Source organism: Balaenoptera borealis, assembly GCF_965194805.1.
Source record: "Balaenoptera borealis genome assembly, chromosome: 2".
NCBI classification, from domain to species: Eukaryota; Metazoa; Chordata; class Mammalia; order Artiodactyla; family Balaenopteridae; genus Balaenoptera; species Balaenoptera borealis.
This window is the reverse complement of record NC_138867.1, coordinates 92,752,832-92,779,020: the sequence shown is the minus strand read 5'-3', so window position 1 is coordinate 92,779,020 and position 26,189 is coordinate 92,752,832. Positions and strand designations below refer to the sequence as shown.

The following is a 26,189-nucleotide window of genomic DNA, read 5'->3' as shown; positions in this document are numbered from 1 at the left end:
GCGAAAGATCAATTCACACTGTGGCAGTGACTTTGTTTACGTGTTTTCTCGTATAGTACTCTCAGCTTTGAGTCACGGGAGGCGGCAGGAAGCCGAAGAGCCGGTCATCCTCGCACGGGTGCATTTTTTTTTTTTCCTCATTTCTTATTTGACTTATGGCCTTGGGAGGGGCAATGCAGCCGCGGGATACTAGATCTTCACAGCGAATTTAAGCCAGCCTTATCCCTCACCGTCGTCATTCACTCCCTCTTCGCGTTCGTATTCTCCCAGCTGGATTTACTGCCACGCGAAATTCTTTCAGAATTAATTGGCCACTGGGCACCCTTCCAGAGCCAAACCCACGGGCGACTCCACACACGCAGGTGGCCCGGAGACCGTCAACTCTCACCCGACGCGGAATCAGTCCATCTCTCGGCGACCAATCAGCGCTCCGCACGCTGCCGCGCCAGCCAATCCCTGCAAACACACGTTGCTTCTGCCAACTTTTGCCGCTACCCACCCCGGAGGCCAGTGTTCGAGCCGGGGGCGTGGTTGCTGGGTTCGGCCCGCCTTCCCCGGAAGGCTTGATGCCTTCCAATTGGCTGCCACTGGCAGTGGCTTGGCGACCATTGGCTGCTGCCCCCGGAGGCCTCGGCGGGCGGGGAAGCCGAGAGAGCTGTAGAGTTAGTATTGCGGAAAGCGTGAGTTTCCTGTCTACCTGGCGCGCCTGATCTCGGTAGCACTCCTCGCTTCACCTCAAGTAGCCTTGAGTAGAAGCACGGAGGTGAGGCCGCCTGGAGGCGGGGCGACAGGGGCGTCTTCCCGGAGCTGCTCCGGGCAGTGGGCGAGGGAAGCCGCCGTGGAGGTCCAGGATGGCGGAACCGGCGTCCGGACGCGTGTGGACCTCACAGGTGAGAGAAAACTGAGGGTAAGGGTCGCGCTGGTTGGATCCCAGGGCTTGCCCCTCTCCTCCTCAACCCAGTTCACCAGCGTTAGGACGCCGATTAGGCCTAAGTTACTTCATCTGTTAAATGGGGAAAGGGCGGTAATAACCTCGCTTCGGGGGGCCTGGGTGAAGATTCATTGAGATACCGTTCTGTGATGGGCACAGTGCTCCCTGGTTCTTAGTAGGTGCACAGTCAACAGAAGGTCCGTTCCCTCACACCAGGCTTTGACGGAGCTGTGTTGTTAAGAGGCAGTGTTTTCCGAGTGCTTACTATCTTCCAAGTTCGGTACTAAATATATTAACTCTTGTAATTCCTCAATAAATTCATGTTGCTGTTATCCCTAATTTACAATTAAGAAAGATTACCTGAGATTTTTTAGGTTCAGCAGCCAAGACAAAATACGGCAAATTCAACATGATGTCAGATTTTTAGAGTGTCTTGTAGCCTTTGATCAGCTTCCAGTGTTTTACAGAATAGACCTTTAGTCTCTGGAGGCAGAGGTCCTGGGTTGGAATTCTGGCTCCATCATTTATGGGCTGTGTGATCTTGGACAAGTGACTTAACCTCCGTGTTGATACTTTCCCTTTCTGTAAAATAGAGACAATAATAGGATGGGCTCTTAAGGTTATTTATGAGGATTAAATGAAATAATACAATTTGAAGTGGCCAGAAAGACTGATCACGTAGTAAATGATCAATAAATGTTAGCTATTATTATTTTTTTAAATAAAGGATTAGAGCATTAGGAGCTTGAACATTAACTTGGACTCAGACTTAAAGCTGTGACATTATTAGAAATTAATATTGTCTTAAGTGTTGTAAAAGTCTCACTGGTGTTGTAAAGCTTGTCCTAAAATAAGCCAAAGTGAGCACTGCATCGGAGTATCATCAGTCACATTTCAGATGAAGACTTACACTGTTGCATTCCTGCTACAGCCAGTCTCAAAAATGAGAAACTACCATACTTGACTAATTGGAAAAGCTAAATTACTAATTCAAAACTGATTGGCAATTAAGCCTGTGCTGAAATTTTTATGTTAGGTAGAAAATTTAATTTACAAGGCCTTGGTTTGCACATCTTGGGGAAGATCTATGGCATGTTAAATTGAAGCTATTCACATACATGAAACATATCTATCAGGTAATGGAAGGTAAAACGATTCTGATATGAGTTTCTTTAATATGTGAATTCTGACTTAATCATACTACGTAAGTACAGACGGATTTTTATGGCATTCACTTTTTATTAGAGGTTAAAATGTTTATTATATTCCATAGTTAATTAAAACCTATGGCCATTTCACTGACATTTGACAAAAATTAAAATTGTATTGGTCAAAGACTGTGGTGCTGATAGATGTCCTCAAGAAAACTTTTTAACCTGTGAAGGCTGCCCACTCAATGGTGGCAGCAACTGCCTACACTAGTAATCACTTCAAAAACATAAACATAGAAAATGTGACCAAAAGGGTTAGTTTAGAGTAAGAAAGAAAAAAGGTGGACATTACTCAGCACCTGGCTATAGAATTGTCAAGAGTATATAACCTTTTTATAGAGCTGTTAGATTCCGATACACTTAAGTGGTACCTGTTTTCTCTGACCTGTAAGTGTTGGAGTTGGAGAGTTTCCTGTTATAAGGTCAGGAAGGAGAATAAAGGAAAGAGGGCGTTCAGAATGGTATTTAAAACATTTCCTGACATTCTCCACAGATAGAGATTGCAATAGGGCATATTGCATGCTTTCTTTTCAATTAATGTGAGTGCCCTATTATATTAAGAGAGCACCAAGACCTTGATAACCCCAATATTGTTCCCCCATTCCCACCCCATCTTGGTTCTTGAGAGATTCTCTGTCTTGCCTGTCTAAACACAGATGATCAGTTTAGAAAGTAACTGTTATTCCCTTTTGGACTTAACCCTTAAATGGATTTTTTTCATCAAGATTAACTGCCTGGTTAAATACTTCATTGGGCTAAAAGAGAGATTTCCAAGTTTATACTTACTTTATTTTCTTCCTTTCCTACCTCCTACTCCACCACCACTAGAGAGGCTCATTAATAGGAGTTTTTAACATTGGCGGGGGAGCTAACATAGTCTTAAGAGGGGTCCAGGAAAGAAGAGTAGAAATGAGGCAATGAGCTTGGCCAAAATATAAAAGGGCCCATAAGCCATATTAGGGAGTTTGGATTTTATACTAACCAGTAGGAGTGAATGATAACTAAGGTAAACACCTTAAAGTTTCAGATTCTAATCTTTATAGGTAGTTTTTATTGCTTACTTTTTGTATGCTAGATTTACCTAAAGGTAATGTTGTCTATGCTAACAGTAGCTTTCCACTTCATCTTTGATTTCTATCAAAGAGTTTTGAAAATACTCTTATCTGCTAGCCACAGGAACGGGGCAGGTGACCTTTGGATTTAAAGAATGTTGTTTAATCATAACGATCCTTAGTAATGGATAAATTAAATTTCTTTTGCAAGTCCTCTCTAAGAACTTGTGTTTGTTTATAACATACCCTTAAATAAGGTCATACTGGCTATCAAGTTGGCAGTCTCTTGAGTGGAAATGGGATCTATTCCTGACTGGCAGACTTTTTAAATGAGCTAATCCACTTCTTATGGGTAGGATCTATAATTATTAAATATTTCACATCACTTTCATAGATCCAAAATTCTATATTACTGAATTTTCTATATATACTTTCCCATGTTTCTGAATGGATATGCCACCCAAAACATGCCACTTCAGAATAAAGGTTACTTTGAGCTGAAGGCAATTAAGAAGCAGCAAACACGGAAAGAACTATTTTTCCTTCCACTGTTTGCCTAAAAATGGGACATAAATATCCTTTGGTGAAGGTCTTCCCTCTCCTCTCTCCTGTACCAGGAGAATAACTGCTATCACTGGAGATAGAAAGTTGGCACTGAGATGGTCTACACAAACAAACTTCACTAAAATAGCCTTTACCTTTTTTTTTTTTTTGCCTTTACCTTTTATTAGTGTCTTCCCATATATTTATCTTGCCATAATTTACCACCCCTAGAAGCTCAAACCCCTTTTCCCTTGTCTTGTCATTTCTCCAAAGTTTATCACCCTTTAAGATGGTGTATAAGCTCCGGGTATATAAGCTTCTCTGGGTCTCCAGTTATTTTCTATGAAAGCCTCTTTGCATAAAAAATTTAAATATTGACATCAAGTAAACTTTGCCTTTTTTTCTGTTAATCTATCTTTTGTCAATTTAATTGCAGGTCTCAGGGACAGAGCATAAGGGAATAGAGGAAAAGTTTTTTTATTTTCTTCCCTGAACTTCTGTATCATTTTATTTTATTTTATTTTTTTCCATTTCATATCTTTTTCCTTTATTTTTTTCAGCATTATTTGTTTGCAATATTTACTCTTTTTTTTTTAACATCTTTATTGGAGTATAATTGCTTTACAATGGTGTGTTAGTTTCTGCTTTATAACAAAGTGAATCAGCTATACATATACATATATCCCCATATCTCTTCCCTCTTGCGTCTCCTTCCCTCCCACCCTCCCTATCCCACCCCTCTAGGTGGTCACAAAGCACTGAGCTCATCTTCCTGTGCTATGCGGCTGCTTCGCACAAGCTATCTATTTTATATGTGGTAGTGTATATATGTCCATGCCACTCTCTCACTTTGTCCCAGCTTACCCTTCCCCCTCCCCATGTCCTCAAGTCCATTCTCTAGTAGGTCTGTGTCTTTCTTCCCATCTTGCCCCAGGTTCTTCATGACCTTTTTTTTTTTTTTTTTAGATTCCATATATATCTGTTAGCATACGGTATTTGTGTTTCTCTTTCTGACTTACTTCACTCTGTATGACAGACTCTAGGTCCATCCACCTCACTACAAATAATTCAGTTTCGTTTCCTTTTATGACTGAGTGATATTCCATTGTATATATGTGCCACATCTTCTTTATCCATTCATCTGTCAATGGACACTTAGGTTGTTTCCATGTCCTGGCAATTGTAAATAGACCTGCATTGAACATTGTGGTACATGACTCTTTTTGAATTATGGATTTCTCAGGGTATATGCCCAGTAGTGGGATTGCTGGGTCATATGGTAGTTCTATTTTTAGTTTTTTAAGGAACCTCCATACTGTTCTCCATAGTGGCTGTATCAATTTACATTCCCACCAAGAGTGCAAGAGGGTTCCCTTTTCTCCACACCCTCTCCAGCATTTATTGTTTGTAGATTTTTTGATGATGGCCATTCTGACCGGTGTGAGATGATATCTCATTGTAGGTTTGATTTGCATTTCTCTAATGATTAATGATGTTGAGCATTCTTTCATGTGTTCGCTGGAAATCTGTATATCTTCTTTGGAGAAATGTCTATTTAGGTCTTCTGCCCATTTTTGGATTGGGTTGTTTGTTTTTTTGATATTGAGCTGAATGAGCTGCTTGTAAATTTTGGAGATTAATCCTTTGTCCGTTGCTTCATTTGCAAATATTTTCTCCCATTCTGAGGGTTGTCTTTTTGTCTTGTTTATGGTTCCCTTTGCTGTGCAAAAGCTTTTAAGTTTCATTAGGTCCCATTTGTTTATTTTTGTTTTTATTTCCATTTTTCTAGGAGGTGGGTTAAAAAGGATCTTGCTGTGATTTATGTCATAGAGTGTTCTGCCTATGTTTTCCTCTAAGAGTTTGATAGTGTCTGGCCTTACATTTAGGTCTTTAATCCATTTTGAGTTTATTTTTGTGTATGGTGTTAGGGAGTGTTCTAATTTCATTCTTTTACATGTAGTTGTCCAGTTTTCCCAGAACCACTTATTGAAGAGGCTGTCTTTTCTCCATTGTATATTCTTGCCTCCTTTATCAAAGATAAGGTGACCATATGTGCATGGGTTTATCTCTGGGCTTTCTATCCTGTTCCATTGATCTATATTTCTGTTTTTGTGCCAGTACCATACTGTCTTCATTACTGTAGCTTTGTAGTACAGTCTGAAGTCAGGGAGCCTGATTCCTCCAGCTCCGTTTTTCTTTCTCAAGATTGCTTTGGCTATTCGGGGTCTTTTGTGTTTCCATACAAATTGTGAAATTTTTTGTTCTAGTTCTGTGAAAAATGCCAGTGGTAGTTTGATAGGGATTGCATTGAATCTGTAGATTGCTTTGGGTAGTAGAGTCATTTTCACAATGTTGATTCTTCTAATCCAAGAACATGGCATATCTCTCCATCTATTTGTATCATCTTTAATTTCTTTCATCAGTGTCTTATAATTTTCTGCATACAGGTCTATTGTCTCCTTAGGTAGGTTTATTCCTAGGTATTTTATTCTTTTTGTTGCAATGGTAAATGGGAGTGTTTCCTTAATTTCACTTTCAGATTTTTCATCATTAGTGTATAGGAATGCAAGAGATTTCTGTGCATTAATTTTGTATCCTGCTACTTTACCAAATTCATTGATTAGCTCTAGTAGTTTTCTGGTAGCATCTTTAGGATTCTCTATGTATAGTATCATGTCATCTGCAAATAGTGACAGCTTTACTTCTTCTTTCCCGATTTGGATTCCTTTTATTTCTTTTTCTTCTCTGATTGCTGTGGCTAACACTTCCAAAACTATGTTGAATAATAGTGGTGAGAGTGGGCAACCTTGTCTTGTTCCTGATCTTAGTGGAAATGGTTTCAGTTTTTCACCATTGAGGACGATGGCTGTGGGTTTGTCATATATGGCCTTTATTATGTTGAGGTAAGTTCCCTCATGCCTACTTTCTGGAGAGTTTTTATTGTAAATGGGTGTTGAATTTTGTCAAAAGTTTTCTCTGCATCTATTGAGATGATCATATGGTTTTTCTCCTTCAATTTGTTAATATGGTGTGTCACATTGATTGATTTGCATATATTGAAGAATCCTTGCATTCCTGGGATAAACCCCACTTGATCATGGTGTATGATCCTTTTAATGTGCTGTTGGATTCTGTTTGCTAGTATTTTGTTGAGGACTTTTGCATCTATGTTCATCAGTGATATTGGCTTGTAGTTTTCTTTCTCTGTGACATCTTTGTCTGGTTTTGGTCTCAGGGTGATGGTGGCCTTGTAGAATGAGTTTGGGAGTGTTCCTCCCTCTGCTATATTTTGGAAGAGTTTGAGAAGGATAGGTGTTAGCTCTTCTCTAAATGTTTGATAGAATTCGCCTGTGAAGCCATCTGGTCCTGGGCTTTTGTTTATTGGAAGATGTTTAATCACAGTTTCAATTTCAGTGCTTGTGATTGGTCTGTTCATATTTTCTATTTCTCCCTGGTTCAGTCTTGGAAGGTTGTGCGTTTCTAAGAATTTGTCCATTTCTTCCAGGTTGTCCATTTTACTGGCATACAGTTGTTTGTAGTAATGTCTCATGATCCTTTCTATTTCTACAGTGTCAGTTGTTACTTTTCCTTTTTCATTTCTAATTCTATTGTTTGAGTCTTCTCCCTTTTTTTCTTGATGAGTCTGGCTAATGGTTTATCAATTTTGTTTATCTTCTCAAAGAACCAGCTTTTAGTTTATTAATCTTTGCTATTGTTTCCTTCATTTCTTTTTCATTTATTTCTGATCTGATCTTTATGATTTCTTTCCTTCTGCTAACTTTGGGGTTTTTTTTGTTCTTCTTTGTCTAATTGCTTTAGGTGTAAGGTTAGGTTTCTTATTTGAGATGTTTCTTATTTCTTAAGGTAGGATTGTATTGCTATAAACTTACCTCTTAGAACTGCTTTTGCTGCATCCCATAGGTTTTGGGTCATTTTGTTTCATTGTTATTTGTTTCTAGGTATTTTTTGATTTCCTCTTTGATTTCTTCAGTGATCTCTTGGTTATTAAGTAGTGTATTGTTTAGCCTCCATGTGTTTGTATTTTTTACAGATTTTTTCCCTGTAATTGATATCTAGTCTCATAGCGTTGTGGTCAGAAAAGATTATTAATATGATTTCAATTTTCTTAAATTTAACAAGGCTTGATTTGTGACCCAAGATATGATCTATCATGGAGAATGTTCCATGAGCCCTTGAGAAGAAAGTGTATTCTGTTGTTTTTGGATGGAATGTCCTATAAATGTCAATTAAGTCCATCTTGTTTAATGTATCATTTAAAGCTTGTTTTTCCTCATTTATTTTCATTTTGGATGATCTGTCCATTGGTGAAAGTGGGGTGTTAAAGTCCCCTAGTATGACTGTGTTACTGTTGATTTCCCATTTTATGGCTGTTAGTATTTGCCTTATGTATTGAGGTGCTCCTATGTTGGGTGCATAAATATTTACAATTGTTATATCTTCTTGGATTGATCCCTTAATCATTATGTAGTGTCCTTCTTTGTCTCTTGTAATAGTCTTTATTTTAAAGTCTATTTTGTCTGATATGAGAATTGTTACTCCAGCTTTCTTTTGATTTCCATTTGCATGGAATATCTTTTTCCATCCCCTCACTTTCAGTCTGTATGTGTCCCTAGGTCTGAAGTGGGTCTCTTGTAGACAGCATATATACGGGTCTTGTTTTTGTATCCATTCAGCTAGTCTATGTCTTTTGGTTGGAGCATTTAATCAATTTACATTTAAGGTAATTATCGATATGTATGTTCCTATTACCATTTTGTTAATTGTTTTGGGTTTGTTATTGTAGGTCTTTTCCTTCTCTTGTGTTTCCTGCCTAGAGAAGTTCCTTTAGCATTTGTTGTAAAGCTGGTTTGGTGGTGCTGAATTCTCTTAGCTTTTGCTTGTCTGTAAAGGTTTTAATTTCTCTGTTTGATCTGAATGAGATCCTTGCTGGGTAGAGTAATCTTGATTGTAGGTTTTTCCCTTTCATCACTTTAAATATGTCCTGTCACTCCCTTCTGGCTTGCAGAGTTTCTGCTGAAAGATCAGCTGTTAACCTTATGGGGATTCCCTTGTGTGTTATTTGTTGTTTTTCCCTTGCTGCTTTTAATATTTTTTTTTTGTATTTAATTTTTGATAGTTTGATTAATATGTGTCTTGGCATGTTTCTCCTTGGATTTATCCTGTATGGGACTCTCTGTGCTTCCTGGACTTGATTAACTGTTTCCTTTCCCATATTAGGGAAGTTTTCAACTATAATCTCTTCAAATATTTTCTCATCCCTTTCTTTTTCTCTTCTTCTTCTGGGACCCCTATAATTCGAATGTTGGTGCGTTTAATGTTGTCCCAGAGGTCTCTGAGACTGTCCTCAATTCTTTTCATTCTTTTTTCTTTATTCTGCTCTGCAGTAGTTATTTCCACTATTTTATCTTCCAGGTCACTTATCTGTTCTTCTGCCTCAGTTATTCTGCTATTGATCCCTTCTAGAGAATTTTTAATTTCACTTATTGTGTTGTTCATCATTGTTTGTTTGCTCTTTAGTTCTTCTAGGTCCTTGCTAACGTTTCTTGTAATTTCTCCTTTCTATTTCCAAGACTTTCGATCATCTTTACTATCATTATTCTGAATTCTTTTTCAGGTAGACTGCCTATTTCCTTTTCATTTGTTAGGTCTGGTGGGTTTTTACCTTACTCCTTCATCTGCTGTGTTTCTCTGTCTTCTCATTTTGCTTAACTTACTGTGTTTGGGGGTCTCCTTTTCGCAGGCTGCAGGTTCATAGTTCCCGTTGTTTTTGGTGTCTGCCCCAAGTGGCTACGGTTGGTTCAGTGTGTTGTGTAGGCTTCCTGGTGGAGGAGACTAGTGCCTGTGTTCTGGAAGATGAGGCTGGATCTGGTGGAGGAGACTAGTGCCTGTGTTCTGGAAGATGAGGCTGGATCTTGTCTTTCTGGTGGGCAGGTTCATGTCTGGTGGTGTGTTTTGGGGTGTCTGTGACCTTATTATGATTTTAAGCAGCCTCTCTGCTAATGGGTGGGGTTGTGTTCCTGTCTTGCTAGTTGTTTGGCATAGGGTGTCCAGCAATATAGATTGCTGGTCATTGAGTGGAGCTGGGTCTTGGCGTTGAGATGGAGATCTCTGGGAGATTTTTGCCATTTGATATTATGTGGAGCTGGGAGGTCTCTGGTGGACCAATGTTCTGAACTTGGCTCTCCCACCTCAGAGGCACAGCCCTGATGCCTGGCCGGAGCACCAAGAGCCTGTTATCCACACAGCTCAAAATAAAAGGGAGAAAAAAAGAAAGAAAAAAGAAAAAGATAAAATAAAATAAACTAAAATAAAGTTATTAAAATAAAAAATAATTATTAAAAATTTTTTTTAAAGTAATAAAAAAAAAGAAAGAAGAGAGCAACCAAACCAAAAAACAAATCCACCAATGATAACAGGCACTAAAAACTATACTAAAAAAAAGAAAAAAAAAAAAAACGGACAGGCAGAACCCTATGACAAATGGTAAAAGCAAAGCTATACAGACAAAATCTCACACAGAAGCATACACATACACACTCACAGAAAGAGGAAAAGGGGAAAAAATAATATATCTTGCTCCCAAAGTCCACCTCCTCAATTTGGGATGATTCGTTGTCTATTCAGGTATTCCACAGATGCAGGGTACATCAAGTTGATTGTGGAGTTTTAATCCGCTGCTTCTGAGGCTGCTGGGAGAAATTTCCTTTTCTCTTCTTTGTTCACACAGCTCCCAGGGTTCAGCTTTGGATTTGGCCCCGCCTCTGCGTGTAGGTCGCCTGAGGGCACCTGTTCTTCGCTCACACAGGACGGGGTTAAAGGAGCAGCTGCTTCGGGGCCTGTGGCTCACTCAGGCCTGGGGAAGGGAAGGGTACGGATGCAGGTCGAGCCTGCGGTGACAGAGGCTGGCATGACGTTGCACCAGCCTGAGGCGCCCCGTGTGTTCTCCCGGGGAAGTTGTCCCCAGATCACGGGACCCTGGCAGTGGTGGGCCGCACAGGCTCCCGGGAGGGGCGGTGTGGAGAGTGACCTGTGCTCGCACACAGGCTTCTTGGTGGCTACAGCAGCAGCCCTAGCGTCTCATGCCCATCTCTGGGGTCTGCGCTGATAGCCATGGCTCGCGCCCGTCTCTGGAGCTCGTTTAGGCGGCGCTCTGAATCCCCTCTCCTCGCGCACCAGGAAACAAAGAGGCAAGAAAAAGTCTCTTGCCTCTTAGGCAGGTCCAGACTTTTTCCCGGATTCCCTCCCGGCTAGCTGTGGCGCACTAACCCCTTCAGGTTGTGTTCTCGCTGCCAACCCCAGTCCTCTCCCTGGGATCCGACCGAAGCCCGAGCCTCAGCTCCCAGCCCCCGCCCGTCCCGGCGGGTGAGCAGACAAGCCTCTCGGGCTGGTGGGTGCTGGTCAGCACCGATCCTCTGTGCAGGAATCTCTCCACTTTGCCCTCCGCACCCCTGTTGCTGCGCTCTCCTCCGTGGCTCCGAAGCTTACCCCCTCCGCCACCCGCAGTCTCTGCCCGCGAAGTGGCTTCCTAGTGTGTGGAAACCTTTCCTCCTTCACAGCTCCCTCCCACTGGTGCAGGTCCCATCCCTATTATTTTGTCTCTGGTTTTTCTTTTTTCTTTTTCCCTACCCAGGTACGTGGGGAGTTTCTTGCCTTTTGGGACGTCTGAGGTCTTCTGCCAGCGTTCAGTAGGTGTTCTGTAGGAGTTGTTCCACATGTAGATGTATTTCTGATGTATTTGTGGGGAGGAAGGTGATCTCCACGTCTTACTCTTCCGCCATCTTGAATCCCCTTATATCATTTTGGTGTTTATCATGTTTAATGGCTTTTATGTTCTGCTTTTTGCTGGTTAAATATTGACTATAGCACTGACTTATTTTTGTCACTTTAGATTTTAGATTAGTGGTTGTCACTCCTGACTGGATAAAAGAATGATCAGTGAGGCTTTTTATAGGACCTAGATTTCTGGGGCCTGTTCCAGAACAAACCCACTGAATTGGACTATCTGGCTGTGGACCATGAAATCTACTATCCAAAAACGGTGTCACAGAAAACCAGAGGCAAACACACATGAAAGTGGTAAAGGCAAATCTTATTCAATAACTATTGCAATAGTGGAAAAGAAACCTTGGTATAGAACTAGGCTTCATTCTGAATACAACAAGGGCACGTAGGGGTGTATAGCCAAGGAGCAGGGTGGGTGTCAGTGAATGAAAATTACTAAGAGGAAACATTAGAGGAAGGGGGATTCGCCTTAAACCAGCTTGACAGGTTTCTTGCTGAAGGCAGGCCAGGGGGATAAGATTGAGGGTGGGATAAGGAAATTTGAGGGTAGGGGATTTTCACTAAACTGACTCAGCAGGATTCTTGCTAAAGCTAGACTAAGGGGTCCAAGGACAAGCCCAAGAGCTAGGCCTAGTCACAAAGAGGACTCAGAGGAGACTTCCCTAGTGGTCCAGTGGTTAAGAATCTGCCTTCCAATGCAGGGGACGCGGGTTTGATCCTTGGTCGGGGAACTAAGATCCCACATGCCATGAGGCAACTAAACCCATGTGCTCTAGAGCCCGTGCCTCACAACTAGAGAGGCTGCGTGCTGCAACTACTGAGCCTGCGTGCTCTGGAGCCTGTGTGCCCCAAGTAGAGAGAAGCCCGCATGCCGCAATGAAGAGCCCGCACCACTACTGAAGATTCTGCATGCCGCAACTAAGACCTGATGCAGCCAAAAAAAAAAAAAAATGAGGACTCAGAGGGAGCCCGACCAAGGAGAGAGTCTTTGTCAACATTAACAACTATTACAAATTATAACAACATGATTCTGATATATGCATTTGTAGTAAGAATTGCATTCTTATTCCCATAGAGGTTTAAGCCTTGATATTTCATTTAGATCTTTTCTTGATCTCCTTTTTAGTAGTAACTTCATGATTCTGTAAATGGACAGCTTTCTCCCAAAGCCTTTTATTCTTTAGCCTTTTACTGGAGAGTACCATGGCACCAAAAGGAGAGAAGTTAAGACCAAATAAATCATGTTTTGAAGCAAACACACTTCGACAAATATTAAGGGCCTACTGTGTTCCAGGCAGTGTTCTAGTTGGTGGGGATATAGTAGTGAAAAAGGCAGACATGGGACAGCCACTCTATTAGTTGGGGACATGGTAGTCAAAGAGTAGAATATAGTACATCAATAAATAAACAAGTTAATTTCACATAGTGATGCACAATGAAGAAAATAAAAGAAGGGTATAATAGTGATTTGGGGAAGGTTGTATTAAGGACAGGAGGTTTAAACTGAAATTATTATTACAGGTTGTTATTAGTCATGCTCAGATTTGGGATCTACTAATTCAGGTAGAGAAATAATAGTAAGTACAAAGGCCCAAAGTCAGTGACAAGCTTGATGTATTTAAGGGACAGAAAGAAAACCAGTAGGAGAAGAGCATTGTAGGCAAAGGTATGTGGTGAATCTCCTAATAACTATTAAGGGTGATTCCAAGGCTTTTGACATTGAGCAACTGGCTCAATTATCATTTTAATAGTAAAATTATTAAGATGAGGAAGACTGAGGCAAATTGAAGGAAGACTGGGGAAGCAAGAGATGCCCATTAGGTGTGAAGCGCTAAATAGGCTTCTGGATGTGAGATTTTGGATCCGTGTGTGTGTGTCTGTCTGTCTGTCTCTGTCTCTGTCTCTGTCTCTGTCTCTGTCTCTGTCTTTCCCTCTCCTTTTTTCCCTCCCTTCCTCTTCTTTCCACCTGGGCCTTTCCACATATCAGCCTCAGGATAACCAGATTCCTTGTATGCTTACATGTTGATCAGAGGCTCCCAGAGCGATTATTCTAAGAGAGACATACAGAGGCTGCATGGAATTTTCTAACCTAGCTGCAGAGGTCATGCAGCGTCACAGACTGCACCTCTTTTTTTTTTTTTCACTGTAAATGCTTTGTTGCTTTTTATTTATTTATTTTCACTTTATTTATTTTTATTGGAGTATAATTGCTTTACAATGTTGTGTTAGTTTCTGCTGTACAGCAAAATGAATCAGCCACACGTATACATATATCCCCTCTTCCTTGGATTTCCTTCCCATTTAGGTCACTACAGAGCACTGAGTAGAGTTCCCTGTGCTATACAGTTGGTTCTCATTAATTATCTATTTTATACATAGTAGTGTATATATGTCAATCCCTCTTGATGGGAAGTGTGTCATAGGATTTGCAGCAATGTTTTAAAATGATCACATTATAGAATCCCTCATTATATTAAGTTTATTATCTTTCAAGATTAGTAATCATTTCCCTTTTAAAGTATTGTTGAACAATAACATGCCTTTGGAATTATTAATGGTATAGTACTTTACTCTCTGTATAGTTAAAATTATTGCCTTAAAATTATAAACCACTTATTTATGCTGTACTGGTGGTTCTAAGGTCTTCATATCACCTCCTATGTTACACAGATACCTCACTGAATCCTATGACACTTCATCAAGTGAAATAAAATATTGAAGACAATAGAGTTCTTCAAACTTTTGAAATTCTTCAGAGGTCTCTAGCCCTATCCTTAAAGGATGTAAGAGGAGGTTTCCAATTGTGGTTGTCATTTGTTTGCTAGAATTAGTCCTATATCTGTTGGCTGGTAAAATGAAAATTTTCAATGGCTGAATCTCTAAGGAATTTTAGAAGAGTTTATGCCTTGTGTGTTGTTTTTGTATTTTGGAAAAAGCAGTATTTTTTTCTTTAAGTTATCTGGAATTTTATAATTTATTCCTTTGGGCTAGATTTTATTAGAAAGGGAAATAGGATTGTATTTGATTTTTTATATGAGTGATTTTAATAACTCAAGATATGTAATTCTTATCCCTATGTGTTCCACACCTTGGAAGCTTTTAAAAAAAAAACCTATGGCCAGGTCTTACCCTCAGGGATCCTGATTAGTTGATCTGGGATGGGGTCCGGGTATAGGTATCTTTTACAACTCCCCAGGTGATTCTTTTATGAAGCCACATTTGAGACCCACTGGTCTACTGCATGTAACTCTGGTATTTGCTGATGATAATCTTAGTCTCTGTAACAGGGGAAACAAATGGAAGACCTGCCTGATGCAGCTGTTTTGGCGACTAGACTTAAAAACACTCTCATCCAGTACCACAGCCTTGAAGATGACAAGTGGCGAGTTGCTAAGAAAATGGTAAATTAATTAAATTACTTATGCTTGAGGGTGTATCTTCTGTCTAATGAGCTGGTGGATGACTTTCAAAATGGTACAGAAAAATATGGACCATACTTTAGATGAATGTGCGGGATAGATAAACGTGCTAATAAAGTTGATGGTTTACTGTCTCACAAAGGAAGAAACATAGTAATCCTGCACTGCTTTCATTAGTTCTTCAGATATTGGACACAAGAATAGACTCATGGCAACAAGATTGTAAAGAGCAGCCTCTCAAGTCAGTAAATAAGATGTGTCATTGTCAGTTTAAGGAAGTATAGTAATGGATAATTTGAAATTGTTTCAGATATTTTAACAAGCCTGTGAGAATGGCCAGTTAGTATTCTTTTTTTACCAATATGACATACCTGAGCGTTGACAGAGCCAATCCTTGAACCCAGGACTCTTCCAGTTAAGTCCTCTGGCTATTCTGCTATTCAGAATGTCTTGGGAAATGATCTGGAAAAAAATGTAGGGACTAATTCAAGGTAGCACTGTCATAATAGATTTGAATTGTTTAATTTTAAAAAGAGATGTGAGCAAGTTCAGAATGAAGTATTTAACATTTCTATTATGTCAGTCTAAATGTGTCAGTAATGGTAAATAGATTAGATTGGAATGAAGCAAATAATAATGGCCAATGAGATAGTGCCATCACCGAATCTTAACAGTGTTTGGGTGTCATTAAGCTATTGAAAAACTATTGTAGGGGTCTGTAATTTAAGTAAGATGTGTACTACTTTCAGATACAGAAGAAATTCAGGTATGGATTATTTTATGGTATAAATTACTTTTGCGTATTTCTTTGAATATGTACTTATGTTTTATTTTCATGCAAAAGCTAATGCTGTAGAGTTTATGAAATTGTCAGTTTTATATCCAGGTTTCCACCTATGTAATTATCAGTATACACTGTTTTTATTTTTCTAGAAAGATGTAACAATTTGGAGGAAACCTTCAGAAGAATTTAATGGATATCTGTAAGTAAATTCCTGTAGTGTTACATAGCTCTTAGGACATTGCTAAACTTCAGATATATACACACCTACACACATGATCACTGAATGATCATTGCTAGCAAAATTTGGCTTTTGCTTTAAGATGTTAAACTTTCTGAGAAGCAAATGCTGTTATGAATTCAAAGCCTTTAAAATGTCCATATCCCTGGTGGACAGAGTTGGTGGTGAGGGGATCATAAATAATGATATCAGATAGCTGATAAAATCTTAATTTCTTACTATGGTGTATAAGACCCTTCTAATATTCTTTCTGCATTTATTCAGTGCTGTAGCATATTTTATTCTAAGAATTTATCTTGAAGAAATCATGGGGAAATTAATAGTTATTTAAACTTGTCTCTTCCATCACAGTATTACTTAAAATATTAGAAATTACAAATAACCTGAATAATCAATTGTTGGGGAATGATTAAATTATAAAATGTGCTATTTTACAGTCTTTAAAAACATAATAAAATGCTCAAGATACAATGAAAAGTGAATAAAGCAGAATACTAAACTGTATGTAGCACAATCATGGGTTGACTTTAAATATATATTTTTTATATATTAAAATGTTTTATTTAACACAAAATATATACCTCTAGATGGCAGTTTTATGTGTGATTTTTATTTCTGTTTTTTGATTTTTACATATAGTTGAACACGAATTATACCTTTAACCAGTAAAAAAATACTGTTTTTTAAAGCCAGAGGAGATTCTAGTTGCCGTGTGAAATTGGAGTGGAATAGTCACATCCTTGGGACTCAGCACTTTTTAAAATGAAACTGTTGACTGAACTTACTATATACAGAGTATTTGGAAGTGTATTACCAAAGATAGCATTTCCAGGAAGATAAGTTGTACAGTATTTATGAGAAGGACAGGGAAACTGGAGCTAGATTAAACATTGTAAGCAAGTGTAGAAGTTAATCCTTTAGATCAGTAATCCCTGCCGGGGTTGAAAAAGTGTAAAAAGTGCCAAGGGTGCACTATACTCGGTGATATGGAAGAACTTCATAGGGGAGCTAATACTGGAGCAGAGTCTTAAAGAACGAATAGGTATTTCTTAGGGAATGAAGGATAAATTCATATTCCAGGCAGAGAGAATTTCACTTACTACGTTCACACAGATGGGAAACACTTTAAGGAGTTTATTTAGGGAAGTTGAAGTTGTGTTTGTATAGCTGGAGCATTAAGTATGGGGGTGGGGAGAGGATGTCTGAAGGATCTTTGAATTCTAAACTAAGACATTCAGTTTTGTGTTTACCTACCGCTCAACCCTACCCATACCTCCCAGGTCCTCAAGAGGATTTTGCATTTATTCTAATAACAATTGTGAAAGACAGAAATGAGCATGGAAAGTTTAGAGAAGAGCTTGAATCCTGGGGGTCCATGGCTAGCTTCTTGAAGTGTCCCTAAGATTGTATACAAAGTTTTGTGACAATGTGTATATTCCTGGGAAGAGATCTGTGGCTTTTTTCAGATTCTTAAAGAGTTATATGATCAGAAGAGCTAGAAACTGATGCAGTGTTGAGTTGGACACAGAGTTCCCAAACTAAGGACATAGCATGGGAGTTGAAAAGGACAAATGAACTTGAAAGAGATTTATGATAGTGATGGTGGTGGTGATGATGATGATGGCGATGATAACTAACATTTATTGAAAACCAGATATTGTTCTAAGCAGTTTACGTTTAGAAAATCATCTTGATGCAACATGGTGACTTATTAGTTCTGACTATTGGAATGGGGTTAAGAGAAAAAGAAGAGTCGAAATTGAATCCCAGATTTCTAATTTGGTGCCCAAATTAATTTGTATTACCCACCTCCTACCCTCACCCTCACCCTCACCCTCACCCCAAGTTAGAGAACACAGGCAGAAGAGCAGACTTAGGATGGAACATAATATAAGCTTGAGCTTGAGAGATTTACAAAATGATAAAAAGGCTTCAGATGCTTAAAAAAGGGAAAAAAGACCCCTGAAAACAATGATGGAGTTAAAGCCAATCTATCTCTCTTTTCTTTCCTCCCCAGAGATAACTACTGTCTTGAAGTTGTGTGTATTATTCCTATTTCACACTTTGACTATGTGTGTTTGTTTTAGTAATATGCTTTAATTTTTTCTGTTCAATACTGTGTTTTCAAGAGTTACCCATGTTGTTACATGTTGATCTAGTCTTTCACTTCTGTATTCATATACCACAATGTGTTTATCTGTGTCTGCAAGTTTGCCTACTGATGAATTTTCAGGTTGTTGTCAATTCTTCTCTACAGTAAGCTTCTTGGTACATGTCTCCTTCTACACACATGTATCATTTTCTTGGGATGTGCCTGTGTGTTAGGGACATACATCATCCCACTTTACTGCATGTTGCCAAATTGCTCTCTAAAGTGGTGGTAGCACTTTGAGAGTTCTCATTCCCTTCCATTCAACACTTGTTATTAAGTTTTTAATCTCTGCCAGATTTTCAGGGGTATGAGATGGTATCTTGCTAGTAATTACTTGATTATGAGTGAAATTGAGCATCTTCTCTAAGTTTATTGACATTTCAGGTCAATCTTGTCCTTTGCCCATCTTTTGTTTGGATTGTCCTCTTCTCATTGTTTCATAGGAATTAATCATATATCCTCTATAATAAGTATATATCTGTATATATGTGTTGCACTTATCTTCTTCCACTCTGTGGCTAGTTTTTAAAGAAATTACTTATTTTGTCATTTGTGGTATGTAAGTTTTTAATTTTAACCATCTTGTGTAATTTGTGTTTTTGTGTGTTTTATGTATTCAAGTAATCCCCCTGTATCCTGAGGTCACAAAGATGGTCACTTGTATATTCTTCTCAAAATTTAAAATTTTTACCTTTTACATAGTGGTATTTAGTCTATCTGGAGTTATTTTGAATGATGTGAAGTAAGAATTCAGTTTTTATTCTCTCTGTTAGGATAACTATTGAATCCAAACACCATTTATGAACTAGTATATCTTTTTCCTACTGGTATGTAATGCCACCTTTAGAATATGTCAAGTTCTGATATTATTCATGAGTCAATCCTGGACATTCTATTCTTGGGTGACCTATTTTTCTATTCCTAATAAAAAGGTTTTAAAAGTTAGGGTAAGAATATGCATATACTAATAACATGTTAGAGCATAGCTGAGAAAAGAACAGCATACGAAATAAATAGAAGCATTACAGTGTTCTACAGACTGCTCTTGGCTACACCATAACATGAAGGTATTTTACTATGTTCATGATAATGCATAAGATAGCCTTCAGATCTCTTATTAGATTTGAGGACGTTTTAGAGTACATTCTGATGAAATAATTGACAGAACCTAATTTATCAGAAAAGTCGGGATTTACTCTTTTTAAAAGATCTTCATTAAATTTTTTTTTTTTTGATGTGAGCTCTGAACTGTGAGAGCATGCTGAAATTTTTCATTCTAATAGCATTTGACTTTAATATGTTTTCTCCAGCTTCAAAGCCCAAGGTGTTATAGACGATGTCGTCAATAGTGTAATAGACCATATACGCCCAGGTCCCTGTCGCTTGGATTGGGACAGCTTAATGACCTCATTGGATATTTTGGAGTACTTTGAAGAGGTATTTGTTTAGAAATGTTGCTTCAGATTGTGTGTGTGTGTGTGTGTGGGTGTGTGGGTGTGTGTATGTGTGCGCATGTGCACGTGAACACGTGTGTATACTTGCATTCATTATATTCGTTGCTTTGAGAATAAGTAGTCGTGGCAAAGATCTCACAGGGGAATCGTTGCTGCCTTTTAAAAAGCTTGAGTTTCCTCATATTAACTAATGAGTGTTAGTCAGAACTGAGTTTGTTTTCTGCAATAGCTTTACCCTTGCTGCTTAAGAAAATCATCAGTGTCTTTATTGTAAAACTTTTGCTGAGGTTCTGAAATCTAAAATTCTGAAAATACCTCCATCATATTCAGGTTTCTAGGTAATAGTATGTAGGTTTTCCATTAATATTTAGCCAAAATCAAAGATAAAAATGCTACCTTAGGCATTAGAGAATTATGTAACCAAAGTGGCTTTCTTTTTTGCCTATTTTTATTAATTCATTCCTTGCCATGTTTGAATTCCTTTATTGACACATTTGGTGTTTTAGTCAAAGTACTTGTGGATTTTATCTTATACACCTACAGTCTACACTTCCTGCTTCCACTTTTATCATATAGGATAAGAGGTGACTCTATTGAAACAGAGATTTGGATACTGGGTAACTTACCTCTGTGTTTTGACTGTATATCCTCTTCAAGTCCATACAGTCGCCGTGAGATATAGAATAGAGATCTAAACCTCTCAGAATCACTGTAAGAAATGTTATTAATATTTATTATAACACATTTTAAGTGAGTATTAATTTTTTACTAAAGATTAACTTATGATATATGAGTCTATGTATGTGTTTCCTATAGTACTAACAGCTGTTACGTGTTCTCTTTCAGAATTGCTGTGTGATGCGTTATACTACTGCTGGTCAGCTTTGGAATATAATTTCCCCAAGAGAGTTTGTTGACTTCTCCTATACTGTGGACTATAAAGAAGGGCTTTTATCCTGTGGTAATTGTCTCAAAACCTTTTACTTTCTCTCGGTTTGTTTTAAATTTTGAGTTTTCTAGGCTGGATGTTTCTTTCTACACAAGATATATTTTCAACTTTCATAGTTATTTTTTAAAAATTTTGTTTTAATTAATTAATTTATTTTTGGCTACTTTGGGTCTTCGTTGCTGCGCGCGGGCTTTCTCTAGTTGTGGCGAGCGGGGGCTGCTCTTTGTTGCGGTGCGTGGGCTTCTCATTGCGGTGGCTTCTCTTATTACGGAGCTCGGGCTCTAGGCATGTGGGCTTCAGTAGTTGTGGCATGCGGGCTCAGTAGTTGTGGCACACGGGCTCAGTTGCTCCGCGGCATGTGGGATCCTCCCAGACCAGGGATCGAACCTGTGTCCCCTGCATTGGCAGGCAGATTCTTAACCACTGCGCCACCAGGGAAGTCCCCATAGTTATTTTATAATCACTAAGCTCTGTTTGCAAATGCTAAACCCTAGGGATTAAAATAATGATATTGAGAAGGTTTTTGCAATCTTTCTGATGAGTTTTTGTTCCCCATTACATAGTATCCTTCAGGTCACAGCTAACAAATATGGAACGCATGACTGCCTCTAAGAAAGGGATCTAGTCGTTGGGTTTCCTTCTAAGTCACTCTCAAGAAACAGCTTCTAGTCATATACTTAGAAAAAATAGGCTTGGTATGTGTTAGAGTACTTTTTCTTCCTTGATCTGTGTAATATTTTTCTTTTCAAAATTAAAGATACTGTTAGAAGGCTCCTGCTTTCTAAAATATATCTATAGGTAAATTAATATTTTTGTATGTACAATATATATTTGAGTTGGCAGTTGTAGGTACACATCTACCTGTTTAATCTGAACCAGCCAGAACCAAAGTTTGATATGGTAGTGCCTATGGGGAGCAGTGGTGGTACACAGGTTTCATTATTAGTACCTTGAGGCCTGGCTGCTACAGAGAAGATTTGTAGTTTCCAAGGAGTTACCAAGATGACATGATGCCATTTATTCTGAAGGGATTAGAACTTTCCCCATTACATATCTACCAGCCTCTGTCAGAATTCCACTTGGTAATTATCTTTTTCATTCTTCCACGGTCACTCTTGGGGCTTAATTTTCATCTACATGGATAAGAAGAAAAATATGTAAATAAGAAATCTGATAATATTTTTTAGTGAGAGTTTTAGATAATGTCAGTCATTGCTATTAATAGTGTCATTTTAAATTGCCTTGTAGGGATAAGCCTTGACTGGAGTGAAAAGAGATCAGAATTTGTTCGCGGATATAACCATCCCTGTGGTTGGTTTTGTGTTCCTCTTAAAGACAGTCCAAACCGGAGTCTTTTGACAGGCTATATTCAGACGGATCTGCGTGGAATGATTCCCCAGTCTGCAGTAGATACAGCCATGGCAAGCACTTTAATCAACTTCTATGGTGATTTACAAAAAGCCTTACAAAAGGCATAATATGTTTAAACTTATAGTATTATATTCCCTGAATCAACTCTCTCTCTTAGCTGCATGGCCTGTAAAAATCATCCTTTCCTGTCTTCTGCATAGCCTGTAGAAAATTTTGAGATGTTTTTGGTTTATTTTATTCCTAAAGTAAATAGCTATCTAGAGTGGGCATTTCAGTTTTCCTAAACAGTTATTTGCACATTGTTTGGTATGGTGATATGTCTAGGAATGGAGAGTATGACAGAAATCCACCAAGAAGTAGATATAGTTCTTTGACACAAACTCTTAAGAAATTGAATAGTGCCTCAGTATGAATATTTTGGCTACTTAGAAATTAGAGAAAGCCAAGCTTCATGCTGGTAGGTTAAAATCACCTATTTTAGAGCTTTATGAACATTCTGTAAAAGTTTTAATTTTGGGAGGAGTTAAATATTAATGTTTTACTTCTCATATGCTCTATGAGTTTAACAATATCTTGGACTAAAGAAAAAAAGCTCTTCTCTATACTTTATAAAGATGAACTTCATTGTCAGTTGACTTGTACTACTTTACCTATTGAAAATATCAGAAGTAAGAAAAGAATAGGTATCATAGTAAAATGCAATTCAGTTTTGATACCTGGATAGCATTATTTTGTAGATATCTTTAAAAATATATTCATATCTTTATGGGCTTTTATTTTGAGAGTCTTAAAAGCATTTATGAATGAATAAGACAGTGTAAAAAACTGCCAGATATGTGCTGGGACACCACATTGATTGGACAGTATTCTGGGTTATGTGAAATGGGTGGTGGTATCCAGTACTGACCAATAGAGAATCATCTCTCTAGAAAGTCAAATTCAGTGAATGTTTTATACATGTTTGAATTTTAAATGTGTCACTCAGCTCATAAAGTATAACTACGTCATAAGCATTCACAACTGTGATGTAACTTCAGTTTGGAACTAGAACAAATGCATTCATAGATTTATCTAAATGTCTGGATGAGTCATTTTATAACTAGAATGGACTATAATATGTCCCTCGATTCTGTGACTGCATTAAATGAACATTCCTAAATGATTTTAACATTCCATATGGTCTTTGGCTTTTGAACTATCCACCTAGTTTACATCTAAGATGAGAACTTGAGGGAACTCAGTGTCCGTTCAAATCTTTGTTTATATTTATATTTGTGTACATGTACACATCTTGAAATCTGTTCCAGTGTTCAATGTGTTATTTATGTGTTATTATTACTGTTCCCACTGTTTCATTTTCTCTTCTTTTTTTTTTTTTTGGTTAATATGGGGTAAAGAGAGCTCTGGAAATAGTATTTACTAGATAGGCCACAAAAAGCACAAAACTGTATAGTGGTTCAATTGCATGAAGGTGTGATCTGTGTTTTACTTTCCTGTGTTTTCCTGAGTGTAAAGAAAGCATAACTCATAGTTCTTCAGACCCATTTTGATAAAGTAGAAAAAGTAGAGCTGACTTATTTTTATTTTTTTTGGTGTGGAGATGATGTTCAAAAAAAGCAAAAGGTGGCAGCACCATAATATCCATAGTGAATAATCTCACAAATTTTAGATTGAAAATAGTTTGTTTCAAGGTCGGATAGAAGCAATGCACAAACGATCCTATGTTCTTAACTTGAAATTTATTAATCACCAATATGTTTTTCCAAATTGACTATAATTTTTGAGCTGCTGGATTTCTCTGCTACTTTTTTTTTCTTGCAATAGGGAAAGAGAAATGAGCAGTTTAGCTTTCAGTTTCTCATGGAAATTGTTAAATGTTAATTTTGACTCAATCTATTGTCTTTTATTTGGTTTTATTAGTGTGGAGCAGGAGGTTTCTTATATTCCAGTATTCAGTCTAGCACGGCAAAATACCAGCAGATGTCCACTTATAGGGTGCCCAGATTGGATAAGTTTGCAACAAGATGTACATTATTACAAGGGCTGTTATCGCCTGAGCTGGGTGCCACTAATAAACTGTCTACTTTCAGCTACTCTGTGTTCCCTTTGTTTTTTGTAACTTATACCTCCAACTAGTAATGACATAATCCACTGTTGAATGAGGACCCATTGCAGGTAACAAGACCCTCATGGAAAAATTTTCATTGCAATGTTGAGCCGTATGATGGATTGAAGAATTATATTTGAATTACCTGAAATGTATATGCAGCTTCTAGATGGCACTTTAAATCTGCTGGGCTCTAGCTGTGTACTTAAAAAAAAAAAAAAAACAGCTTATTGAGGTATAATTTCCAGTGCTATACAATTTACCAGTTGTAAGTATACAATCCATTGGTTTTTGAATACATTTATAGTTGTGCAGCCATCACAACAGTCCAGTTTTAGAATAGTTCTATCACCCAAAAGATCCCTTTTCCGTGTTTGCTGAATCATACATAACCAAAGTTTAGCACAGTTGCCTAGTGTACAGAAGATGATGGAAAAGATTAGAGCACGTTTTGTTTGGTTTTGTTTTCAAGAGTAGAGGTATATTTGATTCTAAGCTCAGGAATCTTGTGATAATGTATTAAATATGTTATGTCAAATATCATAATGATATGAAATTTAACAGTGTGGATTGGGATTAATATTAACATGTAATGGAGTCTGCTGTTTCTATAGCAGTGCTGTAGAATAGAAAAATAATGTGAGCCATATATGTAATTTAAAATTTTCTGGCAGCCACATTAAAAAAATTAAAAGAAACAGCTGAAGTTAATTTTAATAATATAGTACATTTCACTCAATATATCCAAAATATTATTATTTCAACATGTAATCATTGTAAAAATCTTTAAGATAGCTTACATTCTTCTTTTATACTAATTTTTTGACTTCTGGTGTATATTTTACTAATTTGGGCTAGCCACATTTCAAGTTAATTTTAATAACTTTTAATAACACACAGTTCTGTATTAATCTGTATATTAATTTGTCTTTCTATAATATGAGGTAGAGAATTTCATAGAATCACTCTCTTAAATACAAAATCTTTTCTGGTCTCTGAAGCCTTCAGTGCTTGCTAAACGTGGACTCCTTAACATTAGAAATAAATCAGTTATAATTGTCAGTAAAATAAAAATTACAGCCCCAAAAGATTTTCCTTTGAAGATAATTAACTTTTCATAGGGCAGTTGATGAAATGAAAGAATATAATCTGCCTTGTAGTTATGTGGTTGATTATTTTCTCTGGCTTATAGCTAGTTTGTATTAGAAACACGGGTATGCAGGAAACACTTGGCATAGTACTGTTTTCAGTACATGATACCTATTTTTTTAAGGAAATTAGTTTCATACAAGAAAAAAATAATTTATCATAAGTGATACTTCTGCATGAAATATTAGTTTGTATTGATAATCCTTGATTAATCCTTGAAGTTTAACACAATACTCAGCAAAAATAATTATGAGAATTTAGTGTTCTGCAGTTATGTATAATATAAGCTGCTAGAGTATTAAAGACAGATTGTTAATGTTAAAAATCTCTTCATTTCACTGTTCATTGAGGTTGGATATATTTGAAACTGTAGATTTCTATATGTAAAATTATCTCCCAATAAAAAAGTCCTTTCTTACTCTCCTCCCTCTTTCTTTCCTAACTGAAGGACATTGTATCAACACTGAAGTTGAATTAAATTAACCTCTCAAGCTAAAAACTCTGTAATGGAGGTTGCCCCTGGAGAAGATAGGAAAACATTGCACAATTTAAACTCCTAATGTCTATTGAGCTTTTAGATATGAGTAATTCCCTTTGATGTGGATAAAGGCTTTACCTGTTTGTTTAAGAGCACACTAGCATCCTTAGAATAAGTTGTTAGAATCCAGTTTCTTTTAATTAAGTGGATACTGTAGCTATCCCAAACCTATGCATAAATTAACAGAACCCAGAAAAGCTAGGGGACTTGACCAGGTGTCCATTAGACCCTGTGTTGTATAATTACTTGTCCAGTCTATCTCCCATGCCTTACTTATTCAAATTCCAGAAGTAGGGGATGGTGGGATCTGAGCTTAGGAGAAACATTAGATTAATCCCAGAGCACAGGAAATTGGAATTATAATTTCTGTATTATTTTGTTGTTTCCAAAGATTTTACATGTATGGTTAAATAAAAATTCATCTCTTGCAATTCAATAAAAGCTATACTATATATAGATTTTATTTTTAAGAAGCTTATTTTTCTTTT

The 26,189-nt window shown here is 37.6% G+C and overlaps 2 protein-coding genes across 12 annotated transcripts in view; one reads left to right on the top strand and one right to left on the bottom strand.

Annotated features, from left to right (window-relative positions):
* STARD4 (StAR related lipid transfer domain containing 4) overlaps positions 1–24,000 on the top strand; it is a 50,301-nt gene extending 26,301 nt beyond the window's left edge. For 4 of the 10 annotated variants that reach the window (XM_082378412.1, XM_082378411.1, XM_082378414.1 and 1 more), the window contains 6 exons: positions 57–890; positions 14,828–14,941; positions 15,893–15,942; positions 19,444–19,570; positions 20,434–20,548; positions 21,785–24,000. In XM_082378412.1, the coding sequence (XP_082234538.1) occupies positions 852–890; positions 14,828–14,941; positions 15,893–15,942; positions 19,444–19,570; positions 20,434–20,548; positions 21,785–22,014 (675 nt within the window). In that variant the 5' untranslated portion in view covers positions 57–851 and the 3' untranslated portion in view covers positions 22,015–24,000. Of the gene's footprint in view, positions 1–56; positions 891–11,381; positions 11,444–14,827; positions 14,942–15,892; positions 15,943–19,443; positions 19,571–20,433; positions 20,549–21,784 lie in introns of those variants that run through there. The other 6 variants (XM_082378416.1, XM_082378415.1, XM_082378417.1 and 3 more) reach the window with 4 other exon arrangements.
* CAMK4 (calcium/calmodulin dependent protein kinase IV) overlaps positions 20,556–26,189 on the bottom strand; it is a 243,484-nt gene continuing 237,850 nt past the window's right edge. The window contains exons 13-14 of one of the 2 annotated variants that reach the window (XM_082377466.1): positions 24,160–24,218; positions 20,556–21,669 (exon numbers count right to left, since the gene is read on the bottom strand). In XM_082377466.1, the coding sequence (XP_082233592.1) occupies positions 24,192–24,218 (27 nt within the window). In that variant the 3' untranslated portion in view covers positions 20,556–21,669; positions 24,160–24,191. Of the gene's footprint in view, positions 21,670–23,257; positions 24,219–26,189 lie in introns of those variants that run through there. The other variant, XM_082377465.1, reaches the window with a different exon arrangement.